The sequence below is a fragment of the Cydia splendana genome, chromosome 4 (genome assembly GCF_910591565.1).
Source record: "Cydia splendana chromosome 4, ilCydSple1.2, whole genome shotgun sequence".
Taxonomy (NCBI): Eukaryota; Metazoa; Arthropoda; class Insecta; order Lepidoptera; family Tortricidae; genus Cydia; species Cydia splendana.
In genome coordinates, this window is record NC_085963.1 from 22503900 (window position 1) to 22519684 (window position 15785).

At 39.5% G+C, this 15785-nt stretch overlaps 2 protein-coding genes across 4 annotated transcripts in view; one reads left to right on the top strand and one right to left on the bottom strand.

Moving 5' to 3' along the window:
- Positions 1-1232: 1232 nt before the first annotated feature.
- LOC134790200 (zwei Ig domain protein zig-8-like) overlaps positions 1233-15785 on the bottom strand; it is a 673220-nt gene continuing 658667 nt past the window's right edge. Inside the window, exons 5-7 of one of the 3 annotated variants that reach the window (XM_063761032.1) lie at positions 15371-15498; positions 4298-4466; positions 1233-2249 (exon numbers count right to left, since the gene is read on the bottom strand). In XM_063761032.1, coding sequence (XP_063617102.1) covers positions 2125-2249; positions 4298-4466; positions 15371-15498 — 422 coding nt within the window. In that variant the 3' untranslated portion in view covers positions 1233-2124. Of the gene's footprint in view, positions 2250-4254; positions 4470-15370; positions 15499-15785 lie in introns of those variants that run through there. The other 2 variants (XM_063761031.1, XM_063761033.1) reach the window with 2 other exon arrangements.
- On the top strand, positions 12724-13254 carry LOC134789597 (histone H2B-like). The gene has a single exon (XM_063760167.1). It carries the CDS (start codon positions 12724-12726, stop codon positions 13252-13254), a length of 531 nt encoding a protein of 176 aa, XP_063616237.1.

Here is a 15785-nt window from a genome sequence, read left to right on the forward strand (position 1 = left end):
AGGAGGATGGGTCAATAGGGTATTTTCCTACTAGTCAAATCAGTTACTTTTTTAGAACTGTCAAAACGGTTTGGTAATGGAATTTATATGAAACATTACATCGTGACGTCACGGTCAACTCACCTACTTTTTATATTTCTATCCGATTTATTAAATAGAACTTGTGTTTAAAAATAACTTTTATCTGTGTTTTTTTAATAATTATCTGGTGCTTTATTTCATGCATGGTGTAAAATAATTTATTTAAAATACAGTATAATACCCTATTATACATAGTGCTGCAGACATTTTGGACTAGTCATTGAGTTTTCACTTCTGTCGGCACTCCCGGAGTGCAACCCGTTGTTTTTTTGTTTTGTTTTTTAGATCCTATTAAGCAACTATTACTGGCTATGAAAGCAACCCCGAAATCGTAAAAAAAATGACTAAAATCCAAATTTCCTGAACTTGTGAAATCTTTAGTGCAATTTTTACTCAATTAGGATTTGTTTTTAAATAGTAGCATGCTCTTTTCTTATGAACAGAATGAACTGTTCATTCCACACTTTAGCTGTGCGAGGCAGGAGAAGTTCATGGAGAAACGCATAGTTGAGGACTGCAAACCTTCTAAGTAGCGAAGACGGAAATGTTGTTGCGTAGAACGATGGCAGTCTTCAATATAAAGTCTGTTTTTAAATCCAACTTTTTGACTTATGTATTTATAAGAAAGGGATAAAAAGTATTTTAACTAAATCAGGCCCGTAAAGTTTTATGAATAAGGGCGTTAGTCTGTATTGGTTTCATTGCGTAACGTAATAACCCCTTTATCAAACAGTTCGGACACCACTCAGAAAAACTTAATTACAGCCTGTGAATCGTTTCAATTTATCCTTCGATTTATGACCTCTTATGAAGAGTTGCAGCAACTAAAGTTAATTGGAAAATTGCTGGGACTACGATATACGAGTAATTTTCAAATTACCGCGGATGAAAATCCTTTTTCATTCCATTACATAAAGTACTTTCGTGTTCAACTTGAGTTTATATGAAAAGCTATGAGATCAAAGTACCAGTCATGTTCTTTTTCTCTTTATCTTTCCATTTTGTCTAGCATTTAACAGATCATCCTAGGTACCGCTGGAGAGACGAAGTGCAAAAAAAGCTTAGCGAACTCGGCACCGTCGATTGGACAGAAACAGCTTTGGACAGAGAAGCATGGCTGTTTTTGGTATCAGAAGTCAACAACAACTTCGGGTCGTCGCGTCACAGGAGTAAGTATTTAACAGTAACGTGCATCAAAAACTCTAAGCTACACGACTCTGCAGGGTCGGACGCATGGAGAGGAAGGAGACGATCGCGCTGTCAAATAAGCGTATGTGAGGCATTATTACGGCACTCTTTAGGAATTAGAATGCAGACATCATTTTAAAAATTGGTAATTTGGAATATTATGAACAAATAAAAGAATATTCTAAAATATTAAAGAAACAACTAGGTATAAGAATCTATAAATAATTTGGTGCAGATCTCTTAACAATTTAGACCATAAATTTATTATTATTTTAGGAGTTAAAATAATTCTTATTAAACGAACTCTTGTATTCAACTTAAAACCTTCGACTCATTCATTGGCCATGACCTTTTTGAAGACAATACAAATAACAGCGTTATAGCCTAAAATCATCCTCAGACGTAAATGCTCTCTTCACAATGCTTTCTTGACAAAGTTATTTGTCTTTACCATTTCAAGTTATTAAACTTACAAAGAATTTCAGATGAAACGAGATCTGAATCTAAACTTCCAGGGACATTAAACCTAAAGTCCATCAGACGCTGTCTTATGCTTTTTACAATGACGATTTAAAATATAACGGCTGGGCTAAGCGGCGCTTCATGTAGCGCCGCCAGTGCCGGCAGCCATCATTAACCTTCCGTCTGCAGACATAGAATTCCTCTAAATAATGCTTTCACGACAAACTTCTAGATGTGGCTCACTCTTTCAGATACCACCTTTCCCTCGCGTGCAAAAACAAATGAGGTTTTAAACCATATATCCCATTCCTAACCTAAAATTTAGCAGACGCTAACCTATGCTTTTTACAATGACGTTTTATATTACAACGGCCGAGCTCAGCCGCGCGGTGATCAGCTGTCGAGACGGGCGCGGAGCCAGCGCGCGTGCAGCGCCGCCAGCGCCAACAGCGCCGCGATGCAGTGCGAGCTGTTGGAGAGACCGGCGGAGCCTGTCTGCATTGCTGCTGGCCGTTCGCCTGGAGAAAACAGGAATATTAATTGAAAATCTACAAAACATAACTAATTATAATTTTGTGAGGTGCTTTTTAATGTTGTTGTATTTTCGCCGTCGAATAAAAATAACTTTACTCAAGTTAATAATGGATAATTTCGTACCATGGACATTAATTATGTACTTGGGTCTATTCATTTTGTTTAGGTACTTAGTTCGAGTAACAACGAGCATAGGATGAGAGTACGTGAGTGATTCTCAAAATAGTGGCATCTTAACCTGTCATCGAGTTTTTGAATTGAATGTATGTTTATTTGCTCTTTTTCATATGAAACAAAAATGTATGTAAGTAAACTAAAACAATGTTTATCGAGGCCAAGTCATTATTTTTATTTAAATTTAATACTTATATTTATAAAAAATAAAGAGTAGCACTTTTTACTGTAACCTGTCTTGTCCAAAAGCATCGCTCTTCCAGTTTTAGTTCTTTAGATTTTATAAGCACCAATTTATGTAAATAAAATATCATGCTATATAATAAACAATACCTTTTAAAATGTACTTTAAACAGGCCTGATATATATTTTTTTTACAACAATATTCACGCACGAAGTTTGTCCAAGGATATTTTCTCTGTTAACCTGTACCAACCTGTACATGCGCGGTATTGCACCTGACTCATACACAGAAAAAAATATTTAGATCATAACTATGGCAAAATATTAGGTAAGTATCAAGCTAACCACCGTAGGGTACCATCATGACCCAAGTGTCGTAGTTTCGTAGAGACAAGTGGTTAAAGGCAGAAATCTGGGGTTTTGTAACGGAATGTTATCTTTAACTTGTCTCGATTATTTTACGAATTTGGTATGGGGCCTAATGTAATAATATCATTTTAATATTGTATGAAGGTTTATTCATCTATGCTAAAAGTGAGACATTCGTATTATTATCCGTTCAAGGGAAAAAATAAAAATGAATGTATTTTTTACTGTAACCTGCTTAACTTTAACCTGTATTCAATGTATGGGGTATTGTATGTCTTGAAAATAACTTCTTCATTTTCCGTTCCCTTTTGAAAATTTGGGGTACTTGAAGTGGTAAAACATATTTTTCATTATTAAAAGTATAAAAAATACAAAAAAAAATTTTTCATTAACTTTAACCTGTCGATGCCACTTTCTTGAGAATCACTCAGGTAACAGAGAATAAGGACAAAGAGTACGATCACAGTCTCAAAAATGTTTGATATTAAAAGTAATCATAGTATCGGAAGTCAGGAAACCGGATCTCCATTAGATACCTTAGTGGCACCTTTAACAGTCAGAAGCGATGCCTATGATATTAGTGTAGGAGCAGTATTAAAGCAAGCAACTAACCATTGAACCATGTGTGTACATGAACGCATATACGTACATGTCGGTAGTCGGTACGTGTGTACTGAAGAAATTTTAGCATTGGAAGGAGGCCAGGAGAAACGCCCGGGTCAGCTGTAGCTGCATCCTGCACCAGATAGTTGGTGGCACCTTTCTTAATTAGAACGGATGGTATTAGTCCATTGAGCACATGAACACGCACCGAATCGACCAGAGCATTGGAAAGTGAACAGGAGTTCTGCCCCGGTCAGTGGGAGCTGCATCCTGCACCAGATAGTTGGCGGCACCTTTCTTAGTTAGAACGGATGCAATTGGTATTAGTCTAGGTGCAGTATTAAATCAAGTAACTTACCATTGAGCACATGAACACGCACTGGATCGACCAGAGCATTGGAAAGTGATCAGGAGTTCTGCCCAGGTCAGTGGGAGGTGCATCCAGTACAAGATAGTTGGTGGCACCTTTCTTAGTTAGAACGGATGCCATTGGTATTAGTCTAGGTGCAGTATTAAAGCAAGTGACTTACCATTGAGCACATGAACACGCACTGAAGCGACCCCAGCGTTGGAAGATGAACAGGAGTACTGCCCAGGTCAGCTGGAGCTACATCCTGCACCAGATATTTGGTGGTCTAGGTGCAGTATGAACACGGATGCCTAAGGTATTAGTGTAGGTGGAGTATTAAAGCAAGTGACTAACCATTGAGCACATGAACACGCACTGAAGCGACCTCAGCGTTGGAAGGGGAGCAGGAGTACCGGCCAGAGTCAGCCGGGGCTGCATCCTGGACCAGGAGATAGCTGGTGGTGGCCGCCCCCTTCTCCGTCACCACGGAGACGCCGCCGCGGGACGAGTCGTACGATATCACCTGCTTAACAATGATAATAATTACATTCACACATCGGAAATTCAATAATTAAGGTACAGTTGGAATTATTTTTCAAAAAGGTATTACTTTTCTTTATGACAGAAACTTTAAATTCTTTTGGATGGATTTGATCATTTTCCCTAAATTACGTCCAGTTAATAAACAACGCGCTAAACGTAATATGCTACAGTCTAATAGAGATATATCTCTATTTGTAAAACTATTAGTGTTGTAACTAGTCTAATCAAGTTAAGTTTTCATCAAGCATGGCACTCCCATGGATGGATTGTCACTGCCAAGTTAGCGCATTCTTAGCGTGGTCAGAGTCTAGTTCATTTTGATGCGTTGTTCTATTTATCCCATAGGTACATTTGTGACAAATTTTTAACTACTTGCTAATCATAATCAAGATAAAATATGAAACAACTTCCTTTAAAACGCTTCACGCTCACAATGAGAGCCCTAAACATTTCCAAGCGCGTCGTTCGTTAAACAAAACCCAACCAGCGCTATATACTAGGGCTACATATAATATGTCATTTGCAATGCAAGCAGCTACATTGGTATGTGCTAGTGCATGTAATATTATGTAGTATCGCGACAAGCGCGAGGTAAAGATAGGTTTACACGAGTTCAGTATTTATTATTATTAATTTAGGTAGCTTCAGCTCGAATTTATGTGATAATATAGTTTGTAGAAGATGTTGTAGCTTGAAAAACTTGCGTGACTGCCGTTTTTAGTATCCGATATTGGTATGAAATTGTTGCAATGAAGTTATTTGAAGGTCGCATTGGTTGAGAATACTGATGTGCCTAAGGAAACTTTCCAAAATTGCGAAATGTTTCGGAAATTTAACGTAGGAAAAATTCGGAAAATTTCTTAAATTTTTGTATGAGAATTGAAACTTTCTAATTTTAAATTTAAATTTCCCATATGTCCTAGTGAAAGTTTCATGAAATTTCCGAGAATTTATAGAAACTTTCCGCAACTTGCACATCTGTAGTCCAGAAATACCGCAAGCGACAATTCATTCCACAGTTTAGCTGCGCGAGGGAGGAAGATTCTAATTTTGTTCAGAGGTAGATTTAAAAAATCGGAGGTTTTTTTTATATGTTACACTAGCCGGTGTTACTAAACAGTCTAAGTGTGCACACACATGGTTAGGAGAGTGATTAGTACTAAGCATTAATCACTAGGTTCATGTAAACCTAGCACATGTTGAGGCTTACAGTGCTACATACCATTACAGGATTCTGCTAAACTATCTTATTCGCAGCTCTAGCTCTTAATTACACGATTCTAGAGGTACTAGCGTTTTTCAGAGCCATTAAAAATATAAAAAGCTCGTGGCTGCTAGTATTTTTATGGAGGTGGTGCAGCTTTTATCTTTTACACCTTTGTATGATTAGGTGAAGTTTTAAACAGGTAGATGTTGCACCGGACTTCTATAGTTAAAAAAAATATTAAAGGACTGCTGATGATGCCTATGGTAGGTACAATGTTAAGAAGATTAAAACAAAACGATAGCAGCAAAAAACAAAAACACGTGCTCAGAACAGAGGAGAGTTTTTAAATATTCCAAATGTCCTCAATGGTATGTTTTTAAAACTGAAATTTTTAATAATCCAATAAAAATCCTAGATAGACCCTGCATTATTACCAGCTTGATAACGTCCTATACATTCCAAACTAATAGCCAATACACTCATACATCTAAATATATAAACGTGAAAGACCTGACTGACTGACTGACTGACTGACTGACTGACTTAAATCAACGCACAGCCCAAACCGCTGGGACTAGAAAGTCCAAATTTGGCAACTAGATTCCTTATAAGGTCTAGGGGTCCACTAAGAAAGGATTTTTCAAAATTCATCCCCTAAAGGAGTGAAATGGGGGTCCAAAGTTTGTATGGGGAAACAAGATTAGTTAGACTATTTTATTCCAAATTTCACAGGAGTATTCCTAAAGATAAATGAGTAAACACGTGTTTCAGGTTTTTTGAAAATTGAACCCCTAAGAGGGGGAAAAGTCCCCAATAGGGTTGATATCTCAAAATATCAATATGGGTATCGTTTTCATAGTATTTTGAGACGCTAATAACAAAAATGGCATCAAAATTAAAATTAACGTAGCCGAAGTGAACAATCATCCCCCTGGTGGGGGTGCAATGGGGTTGAAATTTCAAAATATCAATATGGGTATCATTTCCATGGTTTAGTGGGACGCTAATTACAAAAATGGGATCAAAATTAAAATATAACGTAGCCGAACTATGGCCCCTGGTGGGGAATGCTAATTACGAAGATAGCATAGACGGTTGTAACATACACGCTGATTTACAGCCACACGTGATCCAGACTTTTGAGAATGCAATGCCTTAAAGTAAATTTTTTTAGCTATTAGCTCAGGGAAAATTTCACTAATACCTACAATGGCTGTTGAATTGTTGGATATTGATGGGACCATGTTGGCTCACACCGTAGTACCTATAATTGGAGATGGAGCCTGTCAGGCCGCGTAGCCAAGATGCCAATCGCTTACTCTCCGTAGCGATCGAAACGCAACTGTCACTATCGCGCTAATATGGAAGAGTGATAGAGAGACATAATGCTTTTCGTTGTCGAAGCGATAGCGATTGCAACCTTGGCTAGGCCGGCTATTTCGCGCCATCTCCTATCTTCTGTATGATACGCAGGTGATGGCCACGGAGGTGCGCGAGCAAATCGTTAGTCACGTGGTGGCCAACTGGGAGGAGTTTGTTATTATGTCTCATAACAGTAACGGTGATAATTACTCCAGCTCCGTTGAATACTGCCTTGAAATGTCGCGCCCGTTTACTTACGGTAGTCTCTGCGAGTTGGTAGCGGCAGGACAACTGTTTCCGTGGGTTTTCGAAGTTTACCGCAACAATGAGCTATGTATGAGAGTTGGTACTGTGGGTAATCCGGTGGGGCAATTTTCAAGTGATTTGTCTAGCGGTCATTTTGACGTATATATTCGCAGTGAATAGTAATTACGAGTACGTAAGACCCACAATATCAGAGCCCCCTTCTTCACTCCTCTCTGTGGTTGCCAAGAAGATTACCACGAGAAGGAATGAAGAGATTACCACCCCACCACCCCATTTAGAATCAGACTCATCATTATCTCTTACCGCTACCAAAACAGTTACTAAAAACGCCGTGCCAGGTTCACGAATACTACACGGAACAAACAACTAAAAGCTGCCGCAAATAAATATATGCAAAACAAATCTTCAGATCACCAAGCTGCCGTAAGCAATTACCAAAAAATGAACCCTGATGTACACAGAGAAGCAGTAGCTAGGTATCAGCAAGCCCACCCCGAGGTAAACCGTGACACCTCCGCTAGGTATCAGCAAACCCACCCCGAGGTAAACCGTGACACCTCCGCTAGGTATCAGCAAATCACACACACTGATACACTTCATCCATGTAAAACTCCGCACCATTTTGCAATTCTCTCTCAAGTTGCCGTTTAATGTCGTCCGAAAAACTGTCCTTATATATTTTCCCAGAGACTTAACGGGTCAGTAAGTTGACAAAAAACTAACATTATTATGAAAAGTTCACGCAGCTTGAAGGGAGAATCGCACAACGCAGCTTCCTCTAAAGTTGAGTCCCAATGTTTATCGTCCTCTAGCAATCCAAGGGAGAACCACTAATGTAGTGTATAAGGAGGTGCTATAGGTACAAAAGGCTACAACTACATAAATAAAAAATATAAATTAAAAGGTGTTAGGTACAAAACGTAGATTAGATTATATTAAATAAGTCGAGCTCGATTAATCGATATAATTACAATTCAGTACGGTTACCATCAGTTTGTCACTGACATAAACGCCGTCGAGAACGTAATTTACTTTCTATACATCCCGTTTGCACTAATATGCGAGTGCGAGCGAGATGTATAGAAAGTAAATTACGTTCTCGACGGCGTTTATGTCAGTGACAAACTGATGGTAACCGTACTGGTGTCTTCAAGTCAAGAGTGAATACTGTGAATAAGCTTTTACTGAAATAGTGAGCTACACCTTCGGCCTTGCCATCACTTTCCAGCAGGTGAGACTAAGGTCAGTCACTGTTCAGTCCGTAAAAAAAAAAACAAAATTAAAAAAACTCTCCTGCGCGTGCGAAGCCGCGGGCAAAAGCTAGTATTAACATAAGTCTAAGCCATTTAGTTTCGGACTAACAGCGAGTACGGGATAATATATCAAGGGTCTGCCTGAAAACCAGCGTTGTAGTAAACACACTGCAACATTAGAGGCAAGCACGTATTTAACACTCATGAATCACTATCCCTTATATGTGCAACTCAATTTCTTCGTTTTTAAGTCTAAATTTAAGGTTTATCTGTAAAGAATGTGTGATATTATCTGTTAACTCTGCCATTTCATCTGATGTAAGTATAATAAAAATGTTCTATGTGTATATCAATAATACTTACCTAACAATAAATACTAACAGCGTATAAATAGCCACCATGTGTTGTGCATATACTCGTATGAGTCGTATGCCACCTTCTAATCAATCTCACAGTGATATGAATGGGTCCCACTAGGGCCTAGTAACGGTGACGTCATTACCATTCCTGTTGCAGGATCCCTTGTATACTGTACCAGTGTACACTGTACATCTCATTGATGTTCGTGCACTGAGCGAGGTCTGCATACTGTCGCGAGTAATTTGTGTGGAGTTTGAGTCGTGCTTAAACCAAATGATCAGTTGATCAGACCATTAGGCTGTCAAAACGTTCTCTGTCGCTGGCAAAAATAGGTACCCTGAATTCACCTTTAGTACAGTCTTAAATCGTATCTTTGAATCGTACTTTCACTATAAATTGGATTTGAAATAAGCTTTTGTATAATTTTCATGATTAAAGTAATGATTAGGCGATGTTGAAAACGAGTGGCAAAGATAGGTAATATTAGGAATTTAATTTTTTAACTATTTAACAATTTTTAAGCAACTCTTTATATCGTGAATTCAATGGATACGAGTAGGTATCGGTAATCTATTGCTTGGTAAAACTATTATTTATAATTTTCACTCGGGCGAAATGGGCACCAACGGTGAAGTTAGGATTCCCTTATGTAGATTTATGGCAACTCAGATTCTCAATGACTTGCAATACTCTAAATACAATCATAATTGAACCTTTGCAATAGATTCGTGTAAACAAAGCATACAGATACATATTACAAATCACGACGGACGCCATAATTGATTCATGTAACATGGACGGGATGAAAGACCGTTGTCATGTCAGCATGATTGTCTCATGTATTTGCCGGCGATACTAATATATTAATCACCTGTAGATGGACCCCCTACCCCGACCCCTAACCCCCAACCCCCCGTTGTTTACACGGCACACCGCTAATTAATCTAAATTGGGTAGCGCCCGCAGCGCGGAACTTCGGGAGTTAAAGACGAGTGGTATGAAGACTGGCAATTGTCGAAGTGACAGGTGTGATAGCTACGTGAGAATAAATGTATGAGAGAAGTAGAATACGTCACACTCTCCCCTAACCTCTTATAGTGCTCATAATGAAGTGCGAATGATAAAGTCACGATGCACTTTTACGGCTGATGGCACAGTCACCTGCAATAATATATTACTCTTCGAAGGCCGCATAAATATGTGACACGCTCTTATGGCTCTACAAATAAGATCGTGTCGGATATTTTTAGGGCCTTCGTTGTGTAACATATTATTGCAGGGGGCTGTACATGATTAACATGTCTAAATAAAGAAACGGGTTGATCATATTGTTAGTTTTGAGTCTAAATTTGAAGGACCTGTCTCGTTTTTTAGCGCTAAAAATCTTCCGGGTCTTATACATTTATTGAGTCTTTTAAGCGTAACTCCAAAATACTTGAGCCTCCGAAAAAAGACTCCGTCAGCATTTTTTAAGGTTATATAATATATATCTAAATAACAATAAAGAGAAAGGCGTTATTGTGTGACTTGTGTATCTTAAATACACATAAATTTTACATGAAGACACTTGCGTTTAATTTTTTTGTATTTAAATAAAGTGAGAGTTATATGAAAGGCACTCAACTCTCTATAAAAGAATATCAAGTAAAAAAGGATTCAAGTAATACGGCGTGTTTCCCAGTCTACATAATTTCCAAGTCTTTGACAGCGAATAAATTCTGAATCGCGAACGTTCGCGACGCACGCTTTATTAGTTCCACAACTGACTCACGCTTGAATACTAATCGACTCATTACACGTTAGAGGGGGACAGCAATACTAATCGACCCATTATCAGAGGGGGACAGCGATAAATCCGCGATGCCGTCCCCAAATTCGCGCCTCGGAACAAAGACTAATTAAACGAGATTGTTTCTTATTAACAATTTAAATCTTTCAAGAGTTTCAAGTTTACGACAATAATCTGATTAGGGTTCTTCAAAATAGGAGTGTATAGAGGTTTTTGAAACGGCTACGCGCATGTGATGTTCGATGTTTGGCAAGCAATTGTCTGCTTACAATTAAATGATGACTCACGCTAGATTGGGCCGTGCCCGGGCCGAGGCGTCCGACATGTCATTTTCTATGACGGCTGAACGATGATCACGTGGTGCTTTCCATAGAAAACGAAGCTCCGGAAGCACCGGCCCGGCCCCGGCCCGTTCTAGCGTCAGTCATCCTTAAGTCGGCTGTATGGTTGTTTGCCACAGATGTGGTATAAAAATGGTAAAGTGTTGTATTCAAGGTGTAAATATTGCACCTTTATTATACTACCTACTGTCACATAATAAATAATAGTACTAGGTACAGAAGATTCACTCTCGAACAAAACGCGTCTGTTACGATTAGGACAGATATGACCGCTAGGTGGCGCAAGCGCCACGCGCGGCTTATGGCTAGCCACCAAAATTGGTGTGGGATGGATGTACTTGTAGCTACTTGTTGCGACGCGACGAAATCGCGGAGTGAGCCACGCCTGCTGCTGTGCAAGACTTCAATTTGTACAAATTTAAGCGCTTAAATTTTGGAACACTTATATTCTAGAGTCTGTGCGGAAAGAGAAGAGTCGTGAAATGTACTGGATCCAATACATTCTTCGCCTCTTCTCTTTCCGCACAGACTCTTACTTATCTGGATTCTGGATTTATAATAATTATGATTGGGTTTTCTATGGACCAATGCAGTGACATTTCAACAATTAACACGAGTTCATATGAACCTAATTCATATCTCGGTGTTACAGTTCGATTGCGCGTAAAATATCACCTCTTTAAGCCTCTTAATGGCCTCGCCAGTAATTTAACGACCTCCACTCCTGTCCTTGTATTTCATTGGCTTCAGTTGAAGTCTATCCAGTATAATATGACCCTGAGATCTTGAAAAACTATACGTAATCGGAGACCACTTATATATTTGATGTTCTTTCGACTATTTCTAGGTAAAGATTCGAACGGTAAGTCTAACCAGTATATTATGACCTTGAGATCTTGAACAGTTCTATGGAATCAGAGACCACTGTTGTATTTGATGTTGTTTCGACTCTTGGAAGAATTGGAATGGCTAGCACGGAATGAACAACTTTGGTAATATATGCCAGGATAAATGCAGATAGATGATTCCTTTTCGAAGCTTGTGTAACGATATAGCGGACTTGAAGCCAGTTGAGTGTAAATGATGTAAACTTTACGTTTGGTTTGTCCTTGAGCGACCATTTAAGGTTGTACAGACGCCATCAGATACATATATCGGAGCGGCTAAGGTGTTCACAATATCTGAATACGCACTCATACGCCCTGACGCCCCTGACAATAGTGGCGTGTTCAGATTTTTGACAGCACTTAAAAAAAAATAGTTTTTTCTCAGAATCACGAGCTCTTTCTATCCTAACAAGGCAAAAAAGTGTCCCAATGTTTTATTTCCATTCCGTTATCATTTTTGAATTACTTTGCATGAAGCTCCATATAAAACGACTTTTAGTCTGACTGTGAAGTCAGGTATCAGTCTCACTAATTAAATAATATGTTAATCCCTATTTAATATCACAAATGCGAAAGTATTTTGTACCTCTTCGCGCTTAAACCACTATGCCGACCGACGATGCTAATGATGCTCGAACGCTATTGGTCGATATACCGCGGGCGCGACCCTCGATCTTTGATACCCTATTTCCCCTTCCCCGCTTTAACAAAATTCGAACGACAGTCTGCGATTTACATTTTCAGTTCGATTCTCGTACTAACTAAATCGCAATGCCACCGAAAGTCAGCGGTAAGGCCGCCAAAAAATCTGGCAAGGCCCAGAAGAACATTTCCAAGTCGGACTCCAAGAAAAAGAAGCATAAGCGCAGGGAGAGCTACGCCATCTACATCTACAAGGTGCTCAAGCAGGTCCACCCCGACATCGGTATCTCCAGCAAGGCCATGTTGACCATGAACTCGTTCGTGAACGACATCTTCGAGCGCATCGCCGGCGAGGCCTCCCGCCTCGCTCACTACCACAAGAGGTCCACATTATCAACACACAAGTTAATGTTCGATAGTACAGCGGAAATCAGACTCCAAGCAGCGAATTCAGGTAATTCAATTCAGTCCATAAAATCTTCCGAAATAACTGCGAGTGTAATAAAAATAGTGAGTCTCAAGTTCCGTTTGAAGTCTGACGAACCCTTGGCCTGGACAATGAAACTTATCTTATCTTCCTTCCTTAATGGAAATGAAAGGCCCTCGCAGAAAACAATTAGGCTTAATTTTATGAAACGAGGCCTTTGTCGGGAGAAGTGATTAGAATTCTACACAAAGAGTGTTCTAAAATCTGTCAATCAGGAAAAATATTAAATAAGGTTTTTTGATATTGAATGCAAGTTATGAATATTCGACAGATTTTTTTTAGGAAAGATGAGTTCAAAATATGGGTACTTACAAATATTTTGAGATTCAAGTAATAGCTATGTCGCAGTCGGATCGTATAATCCGCCGTATTACATTACGGCTAGCCGTTTTCAAAAACAGGGGCGTTTTGAAATGCGGCGGTTTAACGATTAGCAGGATTGAATGCGGCTGAATGAGAATCCGCCGGAATGTATTCGGCGCCATACGTTCTTCAACACGGCTAGCCGTAATGTAATACAGCGAGTCATTAGCCGCCGCTTTGACAGTTTTTAGTTCCCATTTTTAACACCCGTGGCGCTACCTGACAAACGCTGGGGTGTCCATCAAATCTGGAGTTCGTCGGACTGTTTCTTTTCAAAAAACATTTCCTTCGCAACTTAACTAGACGGAGCCCCGCTTCGCGGGGCTCCTATTTCTGAGCGGTTTGCCCTTCGGGCATCTGAAGCTACGTAACGAACCTAACCTACCTACCTATTGATTTAGTGAGACGTCCGTGAAAACATTACACTTTGGGGAAAAAAGCGTAGGTAGGTAAGTAGGTTAGGTTCGTTAGGTAGCTTCAGATGCCCGAAGGGCAAACCGCCCAGAAATAGGAGCCCCGCTTGCGGGGCTCCGTCTATTTAAGTTGTGAAGGAAATGTTTTGGAAAAGAAACAAACACATGTAGTGCGGTGGGACCATGGTAAAAATAAATTAAATTGCAAACATTGTCAAACTCCGGTTACGTAGGCGACCGAAAGAACTGGTCACTCTACAATCTAAAATAGTAGTACGATGCGGCTAAACGTAGGCCGCCTTAATAAAGAACGCATCGCAATGGCAATCCGGCTAATCGTCGAACCGCCGCATTTCAAAACGCCCCTGTTTTTGAAAACGGCTAGCCGTAATGTAATACGGCGGATTATACGATCCGACTACGACAGCTATACCACTATATTATGTAAATGTCTTATTTGCTGCTGAAATTTTTCAAAATTTGTCATCTCGGTTGTGCTACTACATGCCGGCAGGCATGCAGTGTGCCCGGAGGTACCGCCATTCCTAAGCTAAGTGGTACATTTAAAGGTTTTTTGAACAAATTTATTTCTATAGGTATAGGTACCTAATAAAGTTCAGATTTCCAAAATATTCTTTGACACGAACTTTCTTTCTTTTTAACGCCATACTGCAACTTTCTTACTTAAAAGTGGTGATCCCATTATGTACCTATAAACATATCTTAGGCGCTGACTCAGCCTAGCTGGAAGTCTGCCAGCATCAACAGCAGTACGAGTGAGAGCACCTCTATGAAGTAGGACCATTCGAGACCACTTGATTTTTACACTAGTGTGCTTTTATATCGCGTGGACTAGCTAGCCTTTTCCACATTTGCTTTTTTGGCGTTTTCTTGTGCTCTGAGAAATCGTATGCTACATAATGTTAGGACGCCAAGCTTGAAGAATTTTGTACATTGACCACCATTTCCTATCTCTATCACACGCGCATAATTATGTTGTTCTCCTGCTCTCACAGTCGCATACAGGAACAGCAATAAAATTATAAACTGGAATAAATGTCATATATACTACTAAGAAAATGTGACAAGGCCTTCGGTAAGAAGTGCATATACTTGGAAAAATTCGACCTATGCCGCTGTGGCCCGGTGGCCGAATGGCACAAGCAACGGCCGCGATAGCAGAGGACGCTGGTTTGATTCCAGCCTGGGGCACTGGAGGCCTCGGTCACTTTTTCTTAGTATATGAAATTTTTTTTTTGAGTTTATAATAATATAGTAGTGTTTCTACTTGAAATAAAAACAATTTAAAATATTCTATGAAAATAATTCAATTTGTTCTCAATTTCTAATAGTAGCAATAAAATTATGAGCAAAAATAACTAGTACTCAAAAAAGTTAATACGTGTGACTAGATGTAAATATCATGACAACAAAAGTTTTCCCTGGACTCTTCACACAATTTTAAGAGTCCAGAGCGTAGGGCGTAGAGGACAAGTTGGTATAGAGCACTCACCTCGTCCTCGTGGTACCAGAAGATGTAGGCGGGTGGCTCAGGACTGAACTGAATGAGGCAGGTCAGGTTGATGGTGGATCCCATGTCCACGTGGAGATCAGGCCCGCCTAGGATGCGCGCTGATGGTACTGTAACAAAAAAATCTCATGAGAATAACTCTCAACAGGTAAGGTATAGGTATTTATTAATTATTTTAATGTATGTTTAGCATGTAGGCACTCCTAAATGTAAGTAGGTACTTGTAATACTACCAATTTTATGGACCTATGCAGTCTGAAATAAATATATTGAATTGAATTGAATTGCATAAAGGGGCCCACTGATTAGTTCGCCGGACGATATCAGCCTGTCAGTTAATCGCAAAAAGTTCCGAACAACTGACAGGTTGACATCGTCCGGCGAACTGGTAATCTGT

Coding starts and splice junctions, on each gene's coding strand:
- LOC134789597 (XM_063760167.1), top strand. CDS start 12,724: ATGCCACCGAAAGTCAGCGGTAAGGCCGCCAAAAAATCTGGCAAGGCC.